The sequence below is a fragment of the Lichenostomus cassidix genome, chromosome 22, assembly GCF_008360975.1.
Source record: "Lichenostomus cassidix isolate B80296 chromosome 22, HeHo_3.0, whole genome shotgun sequence".
NCBI classification, from domain to species: Eukaryota; Metazoa; Chordata; class Aves; order Passeriformes; family Meliphagidae; genus Lichenostomus; species Lichenostomus cassidix.
The window spans coordinates 537,955-554,494 of NC_139502.1; the positions used below are offsets into that span (position 1 = coordinate 537,955).

Here is a 16,540-nt window from a genome sequence, read left to right on the forward strand (position 1 = left end):
ATCCCGCCCCTCCTGGGACCAGCAGCCCCGACTCCACATCCCAGCCCAGCCTGATTATCCCAATCCACATCCCAGCCGGCGGATAAACAAAGCGTGTCTGGTGTTTCCCCCGCTCCAGCAGACCCTCCCCGGGGCGCTTACATATTCCAACAGCTTTCACACTGCGACCATCCCGTCATTAGAGGGTCATTTGCAGGAGCTGTCAAGGGTGGGCCGGGGGCGCGGGGCTGACCCCCGGCAGGAGGCAAAGGCAGGAAGGAACCTGCACATCTGTGCTCTGGGTGATGTAAAATCACGTTATTTTGCCACAGTTTTGCTACTCCGGCTCAAAAACTCTTCCAAAGCGGGGGGATTCACTCCCCCACGCCCACCTTGGGACCTCCTGTCCCCCCAGCCCCCGCCGGATGCTGTATCTCTGCCATCTCTGCCCCTCCATCACGCCTGCCTGGAATCCAGCAGAGGGTTCAAAAGTTGTGGCAGGGCAGGGGGAGGCAGCAGCCGTTCCCTGGGAAGAGCAGGGTGGAAAAATAAAGGCAGAGATTCCAGGGCTGTAAGGAAAACATCAAAGTGCGGACAATGACAATAAAGTCGGGTTTAGGCAAGGATCTGCTGGCGAGCTGGGCTCTGCCTGGCTCGAGCTGTGAGGGGGACCTGAACTGAGCAGGGAGAGCTCTGGCCATGCTCCTGCCCCAATCCACATCGGCTGGAGGACAGAGGGAGCCCAGACACGCAGGACAGTAAAGTGGGGGGACAGCCCCAGCCCTGCCACGGGTCCTCCTGCCTGCAACCCTTCAGCATCTCAGGGCTGGGGGGGAACAGGCAGGTTTCTGCTCTGGGAAGGGCTGGCTTGGCCAGGAGGGACAGCAGGCACAGATTACTTTGGACACACAAAAAGGAAAGAGTGAGAACAAACAGACCGAGGGGTCTTATCACATGCCCAGGGCAATATTTGTACAAATGGTGCATTAATGCACGAGCTGGGTCAGGCAGGTGGTGTTTGTCCCGTGACTGGGACACGGAGCAGGACACAGGGACACTGAGTGCGGCACAGGGACACCGGGTGTGCTGCTCTGCCTGCTTGAGACAAAAAGGGGCTGGGATGGGAAATGCAACGACAAAGCCAACTTGTCCCTGGACCTCCCTGGAGCATCCCAGCTGTGCCTCAGCCACCCACGACTGCCTCCTTCCCTCCCATTATGCACAACTGGGCTCAGCCCGTAGAAGAAGCAGCTCTGCAGCCTGGGAGTGTGACTGTTGGGTGAGGAGCAGACTCTGGTGAAGCAGGGATCTACCCTGTAATGCTGAGCTGCTCCTTGCAAGGCTCGGGCAAGCTTGAAGAGCTGCAAATATAAATGTATGCAGGAGATGGATCCAAAATTGTCTGGCTGAAGGATGCAGCAGCTGGGGGTGTGAGGGAGGGAGTGAAGGGTGAAGGACCAGAGCAAGGGGTGCTGAGACCACTTGGTCCCACAGCACGGGTGAAAAGGTTTAAGGAATGGGCTTAGGACAAATTGCAGAGCAGATGTCCACTAGTGTCACATCACCTCATCATATCCACTGCTTTGGTCATGGTTCTCTCTGACCCCCACAACTGCCCTGATGTGTCCATGGCCCCAGGGTCCTGCACCGGGAACCCAGCAGGAGCCCTGACCCTCCCGGACAGACCCTGGTCACACCTGGCCAGGTGTTTCACAGGGTGTCCTCCCTCCCTCTGAATTATCAGCTACGAATTGCCGTCGGAGGCACCTGGTGCTTTGATGCTCCCACAGATCTGCATAAGCAGCAGATACTGATGCAAAGCTGCCAAAGCATAGACAAAATACTTCACACTTCCAGCACGTGTTACCTCTCCTACAGGTGGGAGGGAATGGCATTTAAGAGCATTACCTGCAATACCTGGAACTCCAAAACCAAGCAGCCACTTTTGTACCGACACCAAATCCCAATACCACAGGGCTCATGCTCCTGCAATAGCCATGGCAGGTCAAGGCACAAATCAGCTCGTTTCTCCCCTAAACTGCCTGGATGTGCAGCCCTTAGCATGGGATTTAGCATTTAGCACAGGAAAGTCAGTCCCAGATGCAGTAACTCCTCTCTAAACCCTCATCAGAACCAAACTGATAAAGTCACACGTGAGGGCAATAAATTTGGATTTGTTCCCATTAAGGTTTCAGAGAAACCCTTAAATCTTATCTTAGAGAAATGCAGGTTTATCTGCAGCAATTGCTTTGTTCTGTTACTCATTATTGAGGGTTTGCATATCATAATATCACCACTGAGCTTCATTAGCGGATATTTAAATGCTATCTACCAAACCTGATTTGCACAGATACTCCTTGTGCCTTAGGAAGTCTCAGGTTCAGGCTGTGCCCTGATAGGGATTCTCCTTCTTTGAGGTGCCTCCACCACCCCCCTCAGCAGTAACACAGCAGTGTGTGTTACAGATTGCCCAGGCCACATTTATTGAACCTCACTGAGGCTAAAAATGAAGCTATTTGCTCGGGGGACCCAAACTGAACCTTCCCACAGCAAAATTAACTTTCTCAGATGAAAATTCCCCTCTTAAAGCCAAACTTTGTTTCTAACCTCCCAGTGAAACCCTCTTCCCCAAAGCTCTTCTCCCTGCCCACCCCATGATAAAAAAGAGAAGCAAGGGTAAAGCAGCACGGAAGTCTCAGCATGGATCACAAACCCAGGAAAGCCAGAGAAATCCGCTGCTCCAGGAAGAAGGAATTGCAGTGCAGAAACTGGCAGCTCCTTTCTTTGCCTGGCAGGGCAGAAGGCAGCTCAGAGTCAGGGACCCTCCAAGTGCCTCCAGCTGAACTGATCCCAAATATTCCCACCTGCATCCTGAGCCCAGCCCCTTGCCAGGCAGGCAAGAGAGCACACCTTGAGACAGAACCTTCTGTTAACACTCAGGGGACAGTTTTTGCCACTATTCTGGCAGCAGATTTGGCATACCAAAACTTCCCTCAGGGACTAGGTGGGACACAAGGATGTTTGTTTCAGCCCCAGCAGCACAGGGGCTACCTGAGATCAGAACCACCTGATCCATTTTAATGCCTCAGATTGGTGGTTTCTTGCTGAAATAAGGGACAGAAGCCATGTTTATTGCATTCATCTCCACATCAGGAGATTCCACATGATTTTTATTTCTCCCTTATATTGCATTTCTGTAACTGTTACAGTATTAAAATGATTAACAAAAAGCATAAAACTGGAACCAAAACCAAGGGGTGAGAGTGTCTCCTCGGGCTCTCTGAGACCTGACCCCTGGAACAGGACACACTCTGCTCTCCCGAGAGAATCAACTGCCTTTCCCAGGAGCAGGAAGGCACTCAAGGCATGGGCTGCTGTAAGCCTGGCTGGTGGGAATCCTCAAGACAAGAAGCACCAATCCTGGTGCTTCACTGGATCAGCACTCTCTGGGCAGGTACGTTAGATGTCCATGTCAAACTGCTCTTCCTCACCTGCTGGGAGGGACAAAACCACAGATGAATTCTCAGAGTTCCACATTACATACCAAAGATTTTAGTGAGGGAGTGGCTGGCAGCTGTGCTTCAGAAATGGGGTGGTTTGGGCTTAAAATCTGCATTCAGGCATCAGGGTTGGTGTGAAAACCATCTTGTGAAGCTCTTGTAAAGGTGTCAGCTCTGGGGGACGTCCCTCAGACATACCAGAGCAGAGGTAGAGAAAATGCCCTTTAAATAATTTATCCCTAGATTTCCTTGTAACAAGGAATGTAAAGAGCCACATTGAGGACAATCCCTGGTACAAACACACACAAGCATATTTCACAGCCATTATCCCAAGAGCTGCTCCCACAGCCTGACAGGAACCAGTGAGGGCAGCCAGGAGCTGCTCCTGACGACAAGGATTTTCTGGGAGAGTCACAACCCCACACCCAGCCTGCATTTCAGGGTGCCAGAGAGTCCAGCAAGCCACTTCAGGTCACATCAGTGTGTCAGGCATGAGGCAATCCTTACTCCAGAAAGATTTTACTTAGAGTGAGCATATAACAGGAGCCTTCAGATCTCTATTTTTAGAGAGACGATAAATACTTGGACTTGGTAGGTTCAGGTTGCTTCAAGAAATAACCTCAAATAACTTTAAAACAATTATTCAAGGGCAACATTGGCTCATGTTGCTGCAGCAGGGCCGTGGTGAAGTGTCCCTGTCACAAAATGGGGTCAGAAACAGGCAGGAGGAATTTACAACTCAGGCTGATATTAAAAACCCCAAATAAATCCTGCTCTGAATTGTAACCTGAAACTCCAAGCAGCTGCAGCATAGCCCAGGACAGGGAGAGGCAGGAGCAGCTGCCCCTCTGCCCTCCACAGGGCTCCTAATCCAACAGCACCTTCCCAAATGCTGAATTAATGGGAATTATATCAAATTACACCTAATAACTGCAAAAGTCACATTGCTGGGGCCCACAGCAGGATCAAACAACCATGAGAACCTTGTTACCCTGTGACACTGAGCCCACTCTGACTTTCCAAGAAGTTACTGGAGCACTGACCACAGTTCATGGGAATCTCCTGGCTCCACTCCAGCTCTGGGATTTCTAGGAACCAGCAGTGCACCTCACAGGCTGCTGGGGTTTTGTTGCCTGCACTCACCTGCGCTCACTTTCTCCTCACAGTTTTGGACGTGGTGGTTTTCAAGCTTCAACTCCTCCACGTTGGGGCTGGTAACGCCTGGAATGTCCGGAAGGTCGGAGGGGGGTGTTTTGGCAACCGGGGAATTGCGGCATTCCATCAAGAACTTACGGTCATAAATAATCCTGGTACCTGGGGGGGGACAGGAACATGGTCAGGTGTCCCTGCCCACGGCAGAGCGAGAGAACTAGATGATCTTTAAGGTCCCTTCCAACCCAAAACACTCAGGAATTCTCAGATATTTAAGTGATAACTATGATGTAGCACTTCACTGTTCAGTCTGTGGTACCTTAGCAGAAAGCCAGGTACATCAACACTCTATCTGCCACTACAGGTGAGGCATCAGGTACCCAAAGGCTGCCCAGAGGGAACACGAGGCTCCAAACCCACACAGGGTTAACCAGGAAACATCCAGCTCCAGCCTACCAGAGCGAGCCTCCAGGCATGGATTTCTAGGAATACCACTGAACACCCTGTTCCTTATAGAGGAATTTCATGGAAAAAGCTCAAAAACCACAGGCAGAAAAGGGATCCCTCCAAAGAGCCCACAGCCTTAACCCAGGAAGTGCTGGAAAACAGTGTTTGCTTCCCAAGAGATGGCTGCACACCCCTCTGGATCAGGTATGTCCTGCTCTGCTCCTGTTCCAGCTAGAGGGAAAGTCACCTGTCCTTGTGCCCTCCCCAGAAGTGTTAACTAAAGTACACATGTGTGGGCAAACAGCTCCTGTTGCCATCTGTCCTCGAACAATCAACTCCCTTTGGTTTGAACACTATAAATATAAAATAAATATGTAGAATAACGTGGCCAGGTGTTGTGCTCCAGTGAAGTTCTGCCAGGGAGTTCTCAAAACACTGGAAAACTTCTCACTGACTATTCTGAACTTGAGTTGTTCCAGGAGGAGTATCCAACACAACAGTCAGCTGGATGGGAGAGGGGTTTTAAATTCCTGGGAAGCTCGAGGAGGAGGACTAGGACAGGGATTCCTGGAACTGCAGCTCGTGTACCAGCACTGGGAGCACGGAGCTTCCACATTGCTCCAACAGCCTCATGCCCAGAGCTCCTGAAAGCAAAGGGCCTGCAGACAGCTGGAGCAGGACAGCCTGGGCAGGACACTCAGCTGGAGCAGAACGCCCAGCCTGGGCTGTCACAGGCACAAACAGGCTCCTTCACACGTCCCAAGCCACGTTCCCAGCAGTTCCCCGATGCTGTAAGGGAGGTCAGGCTGGATTTAACAGGAAAACGCACATGCCATAGGATGCTCTGCTCCCTGAAAGCCTCAGGGCCCAAGGCTCACACCCCACATCCTCCAGCAGCTCTGAATCGTCCTTCCCTTCAGCACCCAAACTACAGCCCGGGGTGATCCCGCAGCAGGGCTGGGCAGCACACGGTGTCCCCAGACAGGCTGGGACAGCCCCTTGGGCGCTGCCAGGTGGGCACACCCCAGCCACAAACACGGCCCAGCTTCTCCTGCTCCACACACTCAGGAACTCCCCGGGGACAAGGAGCTGATAGCCCCGGAGGGCTCATTACTCCGCGCCGCTAATTGCTCATTTCTGTTGTGTTACTCATGGCAGGGGAAGCCTCCCACACTCCAACACAACTCCTGCAGGTGCTGCTGTAGCCCTTCAGCCATTTGCTGCTTTCAGAGCAGGGAACACATGGCCAAGCAACCCCAAACCTCAGCTTTTCTGCACACACCAACCCCAGTGAGTCAGCAGTGTCACTTCCCCTTCTCCACATTTTAACCCCTGGAATCCTGTGGTAGGTCCGAGGGACCAACAAAAACTTCTTCCCCTCCTACAGTTTGTTCTTTTGGCTGAACTTCAAGCACGGCTTCACCATTCCTGCTGCTCACATCCATCTGGACAGGGATGCAGTGTCATGCAGCGGCACAGGGGGAGAATTCTACAAGATCTGGAAAAAAACCTTCCCAAGCCCCTCTCAGGGGCAGGAGAGGCAGCTGGAATTCCCCACACTGACCCTGTGCCATCCATCACCTGCAACTGCCACCACCTCTCTCGAGGCCAAACTGCCCAAAATAAGCACCCAAGGAGGAGATGGGGACACAATAGCTCTCTGGTGGAAGAGCCCTGTGCATGATCAGTTTATTGCTCTTATTTGAGGATCAAATCCCTACAGATTCCTCCCTTGCACAGGACTGGCAGCAGACAACGAGAGCACAAGCCCATGGACACTTTGCAGCAGTGGAGAGCTGTGCCTCCAGAATTTGAAGCATTTTGGGATTAGAAATAAAGAAAAAGGCCCCAGGGCTTGCTGACTGCCAGAGAAAACAGCAAATATTAGAGATTAGAATTAATCAGTAACCTAGGGGAGGCCGGCGCTGCGAGGCTGCCGAGGCGCTGCCGTGTTCCCAGCACGGACAGCAGGGCAGGTGCTGTCCGGCTGCCCCAGCGCCCCAAACCTCCCCGGAGCACCGCGACAAAGCGGGACAAAGCGGGACAAAGCGGGGCTCCCATCCTCCTCCCGGGACAGAAGCGGAGCGCTCCCCTGCCCTGCAAACCCCATGTCAAACCGAGCCCCAGGGCCCCCCTCCCCCGGGTGAGACCCTCCCGCTCTCCCCAGCAAGGGCTCATCCCGTCCCCCCCACAGCGGCCTCCCCCGCCCGGCCCGGCGCTCACCGCCCGGCGTGGTCCCGAACACGGTGCCCCCCGGCGTGGTGCTGTAGTCGCCGGGCAGCAGCGGGGCCCCGTCGGGCAGGGCGAGGCACTTTCCGGGGCCCGGGATGTCGCGACTGGGCGTCTGCCCCTGGCAGCAGCGGCCCGACATGACGGACCGGGATCGGACCGGGATCGGACCGGCGCTGCCGCCGCCGCCCGCCGCTTCCGGCCCGCGCCACGCCCCTTCCGCCTGCCGAGCGGGACTGGGGCGGAGCCGAGCATGGGCGTGGGCGTGGTTTGCACATAGGAGGCGTGGTTATGCAAATAACAATTCGAAACCATGTGTGGGTGTGGTCTACTCAGAGGAGGCGGGGTTATGCAAATTCACAACGGGGGCGGGGTTTAGCCGTGACCCGGGCTGTGCCGCTCGGGTTCCCCGCGGCTCGTTTGGACTCCTTTCCCCCCTTTTCCCCCCTTTTCCCCCTTTTCCCCCTTTTCCCCCGAGGGATCTGCCGCCTCTGTCCCCCGATTTCGGGATCGCGCTGCCCCCGCTCTCCCCGCGCCGCTGCCCTTCGCCACGCGGGGATCCCCCAGAGTCCTCGGGGGTGTTGGCAGCGCTGCCCCTCCGTGCCCAGGGGTGGCCGCCCTGGGAGGTCCGGGTGGTCCCCGTGGGAACGCTGCGGGGACAGATGTCTGCCCGCCTGGGTGGCAGAACCCCATCCCAAATGGCTTTGCCACCCGCGGGGGGGCCGGGAACAAACGCGGGAGGTGCCACGGGCCACACACGGGTCCGGCACCCCCCACGCCGTGTCCCCGGGAATGCTCGGGTGGGGCTGCCTGGGTCTGGGGCAGTGGAAAAACAGGGTTTGTCTTAATACTTTATTAAAGATTCACAGAGATGCTGAAGAGGGATGGGAGGGGCGCAGGGTCGGCTGAGCGGGAGCCCCGCGCTGGGGAGCACAGGGCTGAAACCCTGTCATGAAGCCCCTCCGAGCATCCTTGGGACCACTCTACTCACGAGTAGCTTGTAGAAGAAACCCTTCATCCCTTCGCTGCTCCCCCAGCGGTGGCCACAGGGCTCTGCTGACCCTCAGCGGACACCGGTCCGGTGCTGACATCTGCCGATGGCCGGGATGCCGGGAGCCAGGCTGGATGCCAGCACAGATGCCAGCAGATGCCAGCAGCACTTCGGCAGCGCTCCGCCTGTGTTGCAGCACGGCGGGGTCACCGAGGCCGTGGCAGTGACTGTCCCTGTGTCGGGGCTTGAGGCTGCTCTCCTCCAGGCGGTGGTGGGACACAGCCAGCCCCGTCCTGCCCAAACCATCACCCCTGCTCCAACAGATGGAGCTCGGCAGCCACACACTGCTCCGGACCCTGGCCCAGGGCCAACCTCATCCCTGAGGATCTAAAGCCCAGCCCTGGGGTGCTGGGGGTCCCCAGGGGATCTCTGAGCATTTTCTACAGGGCAGCGTTTTGGTGTCCAGGGCAGCTGTCTCCTGTCAGGCTGGAGTATGGACAGAGGTGCTTCTGCTCCCCAAAGCCCTGTGGGACCCCAGGCAGGCTGTGGTGCCAGGCAGGCAGCCCTCGCCCCGTGCCAGCTGCTGAATCGATTAGTGGGCACTGGGGCAGGAAAAAACATTTCCGTCATGGAATGACATCAGCAGTGACCCCCAACCCAGCGAGGTGGCCACTGCCATTTCCTCCTCCTCCTTCTGCAGGAGAATGGGCCATTACGGGGTCAAGGAGCCGCGGGGAGGTCAGGGTTTAAGGGCACATCCTGTCTGGGGCAGAGCAGGGCCAACCCTGCCACAGTTTCACCATCCCAGTGCTTGCTGGAGTTCGGGATACTCCTGCCCCTGGACACCAACTCCAGCTGCCCGGGAGCTGCCTGCAGGCAGGGCAGAGGCATTGGGTGTTCTCCCACCCACTCTACCAGCCCCCTCCGATTACAGTATGTTCCTCTCCAGGGCATTTTATCTGCCCATTCCCTGGGCAGCTCCCAGGGCTGGAAAGCCCTTCGTCATCCTCATGTGATACGAAGTTATCGCATTATTGCCTTCTAAATTGGGAGCAGAAGTGCCTCTCCGAGGTGTCCATCTCTCCACCAGCACTGTCTTTGCTTCTGACCTGGTTTGAATCACTGGTGGCTAAGCATGGATGGCTTTTGGTGAAGAACTCAGTCCCTTAGCAGAAGAAAATGTGTTTTATAAGCCATGAGATGCTCCCGTCCCTGGTGTGAGAGCAGCCCCGGGGGATGGCAGCAGGGGCATCATCAGCCCCACTTCCACCAATCCCGACTGGGCTGTGGTTACTGGAGGGTTTGCGGAGACAGGAAGAAAATAACCCGAGGGGAGGATAAACTCCTGCCTGGTGGGCAGAGAGGGGCTGGCAGCTTTCATCTCACCTCATTGATCACCTCCCTTCCGTGTGGCTCCGGCGTGGAAAGGCTCATCCCCAGCCCTCTCCACACCCCACCCCTCCCATGGAGGTTTGAGGACCCCACGCCACCCCCACGAAGGACGGGATGATGATGGACCCCATCCCAGTGAGGATGTCCCTGTGCCACGGAATTTCCACCCCATCCATCTGTGTTTACATTCCCCTCTGATCGCAGCCGGCGATAAGGACAAACCCACATCCCTGCTGCCCGCCCAAGGGCTGTTTGTACAGATAAAAGTTGCCCCATAAACAAGCCCATCCTGCCTTTGGGAAGGGCATCTCCGCTGGCCCCAGCCCTCATCAGGAAACCCTGACCAGGACTCTCCTGGCATTGCTGGGGGTGCTCAGCACTCCAAAACGCACCCCTGGGATGTGCTCTTTGGGTCCTGCTCTTGACACGGGTTAGAAACAGCCTGTACAGCATGGGACTCACCATGGTACCCATGGCCAGAGCCAGAGGGGGAGTGTTCTCTTCCCAAAGCAGGGCTGGACCCTGGCCCTCCCGCCTTGCTTTGGGGCAGAGCTGGGAATTCCACTGCCAGGATGCTCCTCTCTCCCTCGGAAAGCCTTGCCTGATAGCTCAGTTCTCTCTGAGGTTATTTGTGTTGTTGATGTTTTTTCTCGACACTTCCCACAGTTTTTGTGAAATCTGGACCCATGTTATTGCAAGGGCAGGAGCAGGACCAGGGATTGCCTTAGTGCAGCCTTTGTCACATGCTGGATTTCAGGATCTCGATGCCCCTTTACCTCATTCTCTCAATGCTGCTATGGCTTCCCGAAGAGCTGCAGCCCTGGGGTGACAAGTGGCTGTGCCCAGCCTCAGGCTGCCTGCTCTGGGTAGGGCAGGACGGCCGTGGAGCCAAATCCACCTCCACCTCCTCTCCTTGGAAGCGATGCCAGTGGCCACAAGCTGCATTTCCCGTGGCAGGTTTCTCACCCTTTTAGCCCCATCTCTCTACCCCGGGGTGCCCCGGGCAAGAAAAGGGATCCCACCAGCCCCGCCCAGCCCCTCAGGGGCTCCATGGCTGCTTCCTGTGTGTCCGTAGGGCAAAACATTCGTGTGGGAACGAGCTAATAAACAGGGAGCAGAGTGACCTCAGCCCCGGCTGTGCCGGCTCCGACCTCCCGGGTGCCCACGCTGCCTCTTTCATCACCATCGAGGCAGGAGCTCCCAGGAGCTTCTCTTGGAAAACAGGATGTGAGTGTGTGAGACATGGGAGCTTGGAGCCTCTCATGATCTAGGGCTCACCCTGGGCTGGGATGGCAGCACAGGGATGGCACAGGGATTACCCCTGGGGGTGATGGGGATGTTGTGCTGGGACAGCAGCAGGCTCAAAGGAGCGACTAGACACACAATAAGGTATCAACCACCTCAGATGCAAAGCACAGATCCAGCTCGAACACATAAATGTGGGATACTTGCCATGGGATATTGAGCATGCCTTAGGTAACCTATATGCTAAAAACAGCAACTTGCATGAGAGTCAGTGAAACAGCACATTTTTATTATTTTTTATTATTCTGACACAGAGATTTTTCACTTCCTGCCCATGCCCCGGCCAATAGTGCTGCAGCTCCCAGAGCCATGCCCACCTTTGCCAGGGGAGGAGGGTTTATATGGAGACCAGAGTTTATGTGGAGCTTCCTGCAGGCTTCCTGGGACAGGCAGTACCCAGGGGTTAAAGCTTCCTCACAGCCTGTTTATGTGCTGACAAGGAAATGTGATGACAGAGAATCCCAAACAACTTCAAAGCAAGATTTGTGGATCTGATATGGAAACTATTCCAAAAGTCCAGGAGAGTCCATCACTTGTGTGGACACACAGCCAGAGCAGAGCCCATTCCCAAAGCCCAGCCTGGCCCTATGCCCATCCCAGCAAGCCCTGGGCTCCCTGCCTGGGGAGGGGATTTGGGGTAAAATGGTGCTCCTTGGGCATCTCCTTCTTAGACAGAGGGAAGAGCACCACATGGTCCTCATCCATGTCCTGTGCTGTCCCCAGGTGTCCTCCCTTGGGATGGATGGGGGAAACCCTGTGAAGGTTTGGTGGGCAGATTTGGTACCATCACCTGCTGCACTGGGGTTGTTTTTGGGCCTCTGCTGTGGAGGGAAGCTGAGGAAGTTGAACCAGAGGGGAGAGGGATGCTGGTGTCCCCACTGTTGGTATGGCCACGAGCAGTGACACCACTGTGACTCCACCGTGTGTTGGGTTTATCTCTGTCCTGTACCAGCGAGTATGCAGCCACATGCCAGCGGGGGAGTGAGCTCCTGGCTAAAAAAAGCTTTTGTTTTATCCATGGCTGCTACTTGAGCTCTCACCCCTCATTCTCTGAGACCCGGCAGAACCTGTGTGCCCTCAGATGTGTCTGGGATCAGCTCAGGCATCTGTTTCCTCTCTCTGAACACATCCGTGGGCACCAGGAGCTCCATGTGCTGCCCAGCAAGGAGATGCCTGTTCCATGCATCCCATCTCTCCCCAAGCAGGGATCTCCCCTAATTCATCCTGATTCTCTGTGTGTAAAGAAGTATTTTTAATACCCATTGTTTATTCTGCAGCAACAGCCAAAGGAGCTGCTTTCATCCGTGGCATAAACATATTTTCCCAGAGTTTTCTAAACAACACTTGACCTGTTGGCTTCCTGTAGGGTATTGCCAGGGCTGGCTCTGCCTCCCCACTGCCAGTGGCTGTGGGGGTAGAGCTGGGCCAGCACTCCTGGCCTGTGGCAGGGATGGGAAAGAGAAGACGATGCTTCCCCTGGTGACAGCCCTGGGCTGGAGGGTCTCCATCCCTGCAGGGACTTGGATCAAAGTTCCAGAGCAGCAGGGATGGGGGTCAGGGCTGGGTGAGACCCAGCACCTCAGTGCTTCAGCTTTTCCAGCTGTAAAACTGGGACAAAGATACAGAGCCACATTACTTCCCCTGCGGTGATGAAAGGCATGGGACTCTCCCTTCCTCTCCCCAGTCCTGTCTGCTCCCTGGGAACAGCAGCAAATGCTGAGGCTGGGAGCTGAGTGGGGTTGGATCAAGCCCTTGGCTTTGAAAATCCAAAACAGCCTTGTAAAGATCAAGCTCGTAAAACCAGGACTCTGCTTTCATAGCTCATGAATGGGAAGAAATGCCAACTAGATCATTTTTACACATATTTTTTCCATCTTTGTCAACATTCCCCCATTTGGCTGAAACTTCAAACTGCCACATTGGGAGAGTGCCTGTCTTAGAAGTTCCAGTATTTGTATAAATAACTGATAGGGAAAGACGATCTACTCGAGTCTGCCATGGGGCCCCGGGAACCGTGATGGAGCTCTGGAGCCTCCCAGAGTTTTGGTGGTTCTCCAGTGCCAAGTGAATGGGGCAGGAAGTGTGGGTGGGGGTCTCCAAACATCAGCACCCACCCAAATTCAGGACAGGGAGCAAGAAACGTCCCCTTGATCCACTGGAAAGGAGGTTCAGGCAATTAATGTGGAAGTGAAATGGTGACTGTGGCCCTGGGTGACATTTTTGGAAGCAGGGCTGTCACCTTGCCAACCCTCTGCTGATGGGGGGGGGGTGTGATGACAGGGCTGTCACTATCCCCACCAGGGACAGTCTGTCCTGCCCAGGGGGAGCCTGAGCACAGCGAGGGTGCATGGAGAGGGGCAGGTGGGGAGGGACACGGTGAGGGCGGCACAAAGGGATGAGAGTGCACAGAGAAGGACCAGGGCGCACAGTGAGGGGCTGGAGTGCACGGCAGGGTGAGGGATGCGTGGAGAACAAGGACAGACGTGTGGGACTGGGGACACGGAGAGGGGCTGGAGGGCACAGTGAGGGGATGGAGGGCACTGATACGGGCGGGAGGGCACGGCGAGGGGCGCACAGCCATGGGCCGAGGCATCCGGCGGGGATGCCGGGGGGAGCGGGGCGGGCCGGGGCAGCCCGTCCGGGGGGAGGAGGTGCCGCCGCCCGTTCCCCTTCCCTCGCCCTCCGGAGCGGGCAGCCCGGGGCCGCCCCGAGCCTTTAAAGGCTCCTCCTCCGGCCGGAGGGGACCCGGCCCCGCCGGTCCGCCCCGAGGGCTGCGCAGGGAGCGCGGCGGGGAGCGCACGGCGGGGCGAGGGGCCGGTGCCCCCAGCCCGGCGGAGATGAGCCCCCTCCCCGCGGGGAACGGCAGCGCCTGGGGGGGCTCCGGCAACTGCAGCGGGGCGGGCAGCCTGGGCCGGCAGTGGCTGCTGGGGGCTGCCCTCAGCCTCACCGTCCTAGTCATCGTGGCCGGCAACTTGCTAGTGATCGTGGCCATCGCCAAGACGCCTCGGCTGCAGACCATGACCAACGTCTTCATCACCTCGCTGGCGTGCGCCGACCTCATCATGGGCTTGCTGGTGGTGCCGCCGGGGGCCACCATCCTGCTGAGCGGCCACTGGCCCTACGGCACGACGGTGTGCGAGCTGTGGACCTCGCTGGACGTGCTGTGTGTCACGGCCAGCATCGAGACGCTGTGCGCCATCGCCGTGGATCGCTACCTCGCCATCACCTCCCCGCTGCAGTACGAGGCGCTGGTGACCAAGGGCCGGGCGCGGGCCGTGGTGTGCCTGGTGTGGGCGATCTCTGCCTTCATCTCCTTCCTGCCCATCATGAACCACTGGTGGCGGGACGGGGCGGACGAGCAGGCAGCGCGCTGCTACGACGACCCGCGCTGCTGCGACTTTGTCACCAACATGACCTACGCCATCCTCTCCTCCACCATCTCCTTCTACGTTCCCCTGCTCGTCATGATCTTTGTCTATGTCCGAGTCTTCGCAGTGGCTACGCGGCACGTCCAGCTCATTGGCAAGGACAAGGTGAGGTTCCTGCAGGAGCCCCCCAGCCCCACGTCCAGGAGCAGCTGGCGCAGGCGCCCCTCCCGTCTGCTGGCCATCAAGGAGCACAAGGCGCTGAAGACCCTGGGCATCATCATGGGCACCTTCACTCTCTGCTGGCTGCCCTTCTTTGTGGCCAATATCATCAAGGTCTTCTGCCGGCCGCTGGTGCCGGACCAGCTCTTTCTCTTCCTCAACTGGCTGGGCTACATCAACTCAGCCTTCAACCCCATCATCTACTGCCGGAGCCCCGACTTCAGGAGCGCCTTCCGCAAGCTGCTGTGCTGCCCGCGCCGCGCCGACCGCCGGCTCCACGCCGTCTCACAGGACCTGCAGCGCTGCCCCTGTGCCTTCAGCCCTCGGGGGGGCCCGGCAGAGGACAACAAGGTGGCTCCTGGGCGCCCCGGGGAGGACGGCGAGGATCGGAGCAGCGGCAGCCGAATAGAGGAGACTCCCCTGCCCCCGGGCAGTGGCCACCGGCAGCGGCCCCTGGGCGAGTCCCGGCTGCAGGGCGCGCAGATCACACTGAGTTCACAGCTCGATGAGTAGGTACCTGCAGGCATTTGCTCGTGAGGGGCTCAGGGCATCCAGCCCTTTGGGGTGTGGCTGAGGGGGCTGTCGGTGTGCTCTGAGGGCACAGTGCAGAGCTGGGGGGGCAGGCAGACCCCGGGCTGCATGGGAGAGGCTCTGGGGTGTGGGACTGGGAACCACGGCCCTCTTCCTTTTTGTTACCCTAAAACTCTGGCCCCTCCGCTGTGCCACAAAGCTGGGATCCCAACCAGTCCCACTCCAGCCCGCCAGGACCGGGTCTGCTCTTCTTGGGTAAAGGAGACTGTGCTGGAATGACCCTCCAGTGCACGCACCGACCTGGAGAGGAGGAGGATCTCCCCTGGGAACGCTGGTGGTTTTGGGACAGCACCGGCTCCTTCGTGCCGTTGGTGCTGGAGACCTGGAGCTGGGGAAAAGCTCCGGAGCTGCTCGTCAAGGGGCAGCACAGCCTCAGGGATGTGTGCACAGGGGATAAACTCCCATCCGGGGTGTTCCTGGCATGGCTGGCAGGGGGATGTGGAGACTGCCAGCTGTGCTTTCTTGAAGGACGAAGGACCCTGCTGTCCCAGGCTTGGCCAGTTTTGGACAGTTGAGGAGAGAAGAGCCTCCTGCAGGCTCAAGCCCTTCCCAGGATTTCCATCACTGCTGCGGCTGCTGCATTCCAGAGGTGGGTGCAATTCCAGGAGCTGCAGTGGTGCCTTCAGCAAAGGGAAAGCTCAGGGGAATGAGGGGAGCTCCGAGCACAGAGGATTTCCAAAACTAAGGAATTACGATCTTGTCAGATCCCTTGCAGTTCCTCCCTCTTGCTGGGGACAGATGTCCATGTCTGTGCCACTCAGGGAAGGGAGGTGGATTCTCATCTCACACATGTGCAGACGTGTGCACCTTTGGGCAGCACCTTTGGGCATAAGTTGGTGTTAATATGTGTCAGTGACTGTACAGCTTTTGTGCTCGTTTGTGTCACCCTCTGCAGCGTGAAATAAACCTCGGAATCTCTGCGGTGCCTCCAAATCTGTGCTGAGCAGAGGGTGCTGCTCCATGTGCTGTTCCTGGGTGGCCGCCTGAGATTCGGGGGGATCCGTGTCTCCTCCCGGGGCTGTGGCTAGCAGGGAAATGCAGAGCTCTGGGCATGCCATGGTGCTACTCCCTCGACCTGCCACATATCTCCACACCCCAAGAGGGCAGGCAGAACTGTCGGAGGTGTCCAGTGCCACCTCCTGGTGCCAGGGAAGCTCCTGCACAAGAATTGGACCTGGGGTGCTGCAGGATCTCCTCTGCTGGGATCCCTTTTTGGTGTGTTTTGCTTTTAACACACCGCAATAATAAAATCACTAAATAAAGAGAAAAATGCAGCTCGGGGAGTGTTCCTAATTCAGAGCCTCAGACCCTGGTCTAGTGACTCTCGCGAGGGGCTCATCTCCGATCCCAGCAGCTGACCCTGAGCC

General features: G+C 57.1%; 2 protein-coding genes across 3 annotated transcripts; one reads left to right on the forward strand and one right to left on the reverse strand.

Annotated features, from left to right (window-relative positions):
* Window positions 1–3,107: 3,107 nt before the first annotated feature.
* On the reverse strand, window positions 3,108–7,522 carry EIF4EBP1 (eukaryotic translation initiation factor 4E binding protein 1). Of its 2 annotated transcripts, none has more exons than XM_085080596.1 (3): window positions 7,302–7,522; window positions 4,623–4,793; window positions 3,108–3,473 (listed from the first exon to the last, which is right to left on the reverse strand). In XM_085080596.1, exons 1-3 carry the CDS (start codon window positions 7,447–7,449, stop codon window positions 3,439–3,441), a joined length of 354 nt encoding a protein of 117 aa, XP_084936722.1. In that variant the 5' UTR covers window positions 7,450–7,522; the 3' UTR covers window positions 3,108–3,438. The 2 variants fall into 2 exon arrangements, with proteins under 2 accessions (XP_084936722.1, XP_084936723.1); XM_085080597.1 differs by having other exon boundaries at window positions 3,108–3,470; window positions 7,302–7,520.
* Window positions 7,523–13,595: 6,073 nt separating this feature from the next.
* On the forward strand, window positions 13,596–16,466 carry ADRB3 (adrenoceptor beta 3). The gene is made up of 2 exons (XM_085080531.1): window positions 13,596–15,091; window positions 15,665–16,466. The coding sequence occupies exons 1-2, from the start codon at window positions 13,833–13,835 to the stop codon at window positions 16,014–16,016; spliced, it is 1,611 nt and encodes a 536-aa protein (XP_084936657.1). The 5' UTR covers window positions 13,596–13,832; the 3' UTR covers window positions 16,017–16,466.
* Window positions 16,467–16,540: the final 74 nt, after the last annotated feature.

What these genes read in the sequence shown, in the direction of transcription:
- EIF4EBP1 (XM_085080596.1), bottom strand. Translation starts at nt 7,449, where the DNA reads ATGTCGGGCCGCTGCTGCCAGGGGCAGACGCCCAGTCGCGACATCCCG. An exon ending in GTTCGGGACCACGCCGGGCG is followed by an intron (nt 4,794 to 7,301) that starts GTGAGCGCCGGG and finishes GTCCCCCCCCAG; the next exon opens with GTACCAGGATTATTTATGAC. An exon ending in TGAGGAGAAAGTGAGCGCAG is followed by an intron (nt 3,474 to 4,622) that starts GTGAGTGCAGGC and finishes TGTCCCTCCCAG; the next exon opens with CAGGTGAGGAAGAGCAGTTT.
- ADRB3 (XM_085080531.1), top strand. Translation starts at nt 13,833, where the DNA reads ATGAGCCCCCTCCCCGCGGGGAACGGCAGCGCCTGGGGGGGCTCCGGC. An exon ending in CTGAGTTCACAGCTCGATGA is followed by an intron (nt 15,092 to 15,664) that starts GTAGGTACCTGC and finishes CTGCTGTCCCAG; the next exon opens with GCTTGGCCAGTTTTGGACAG.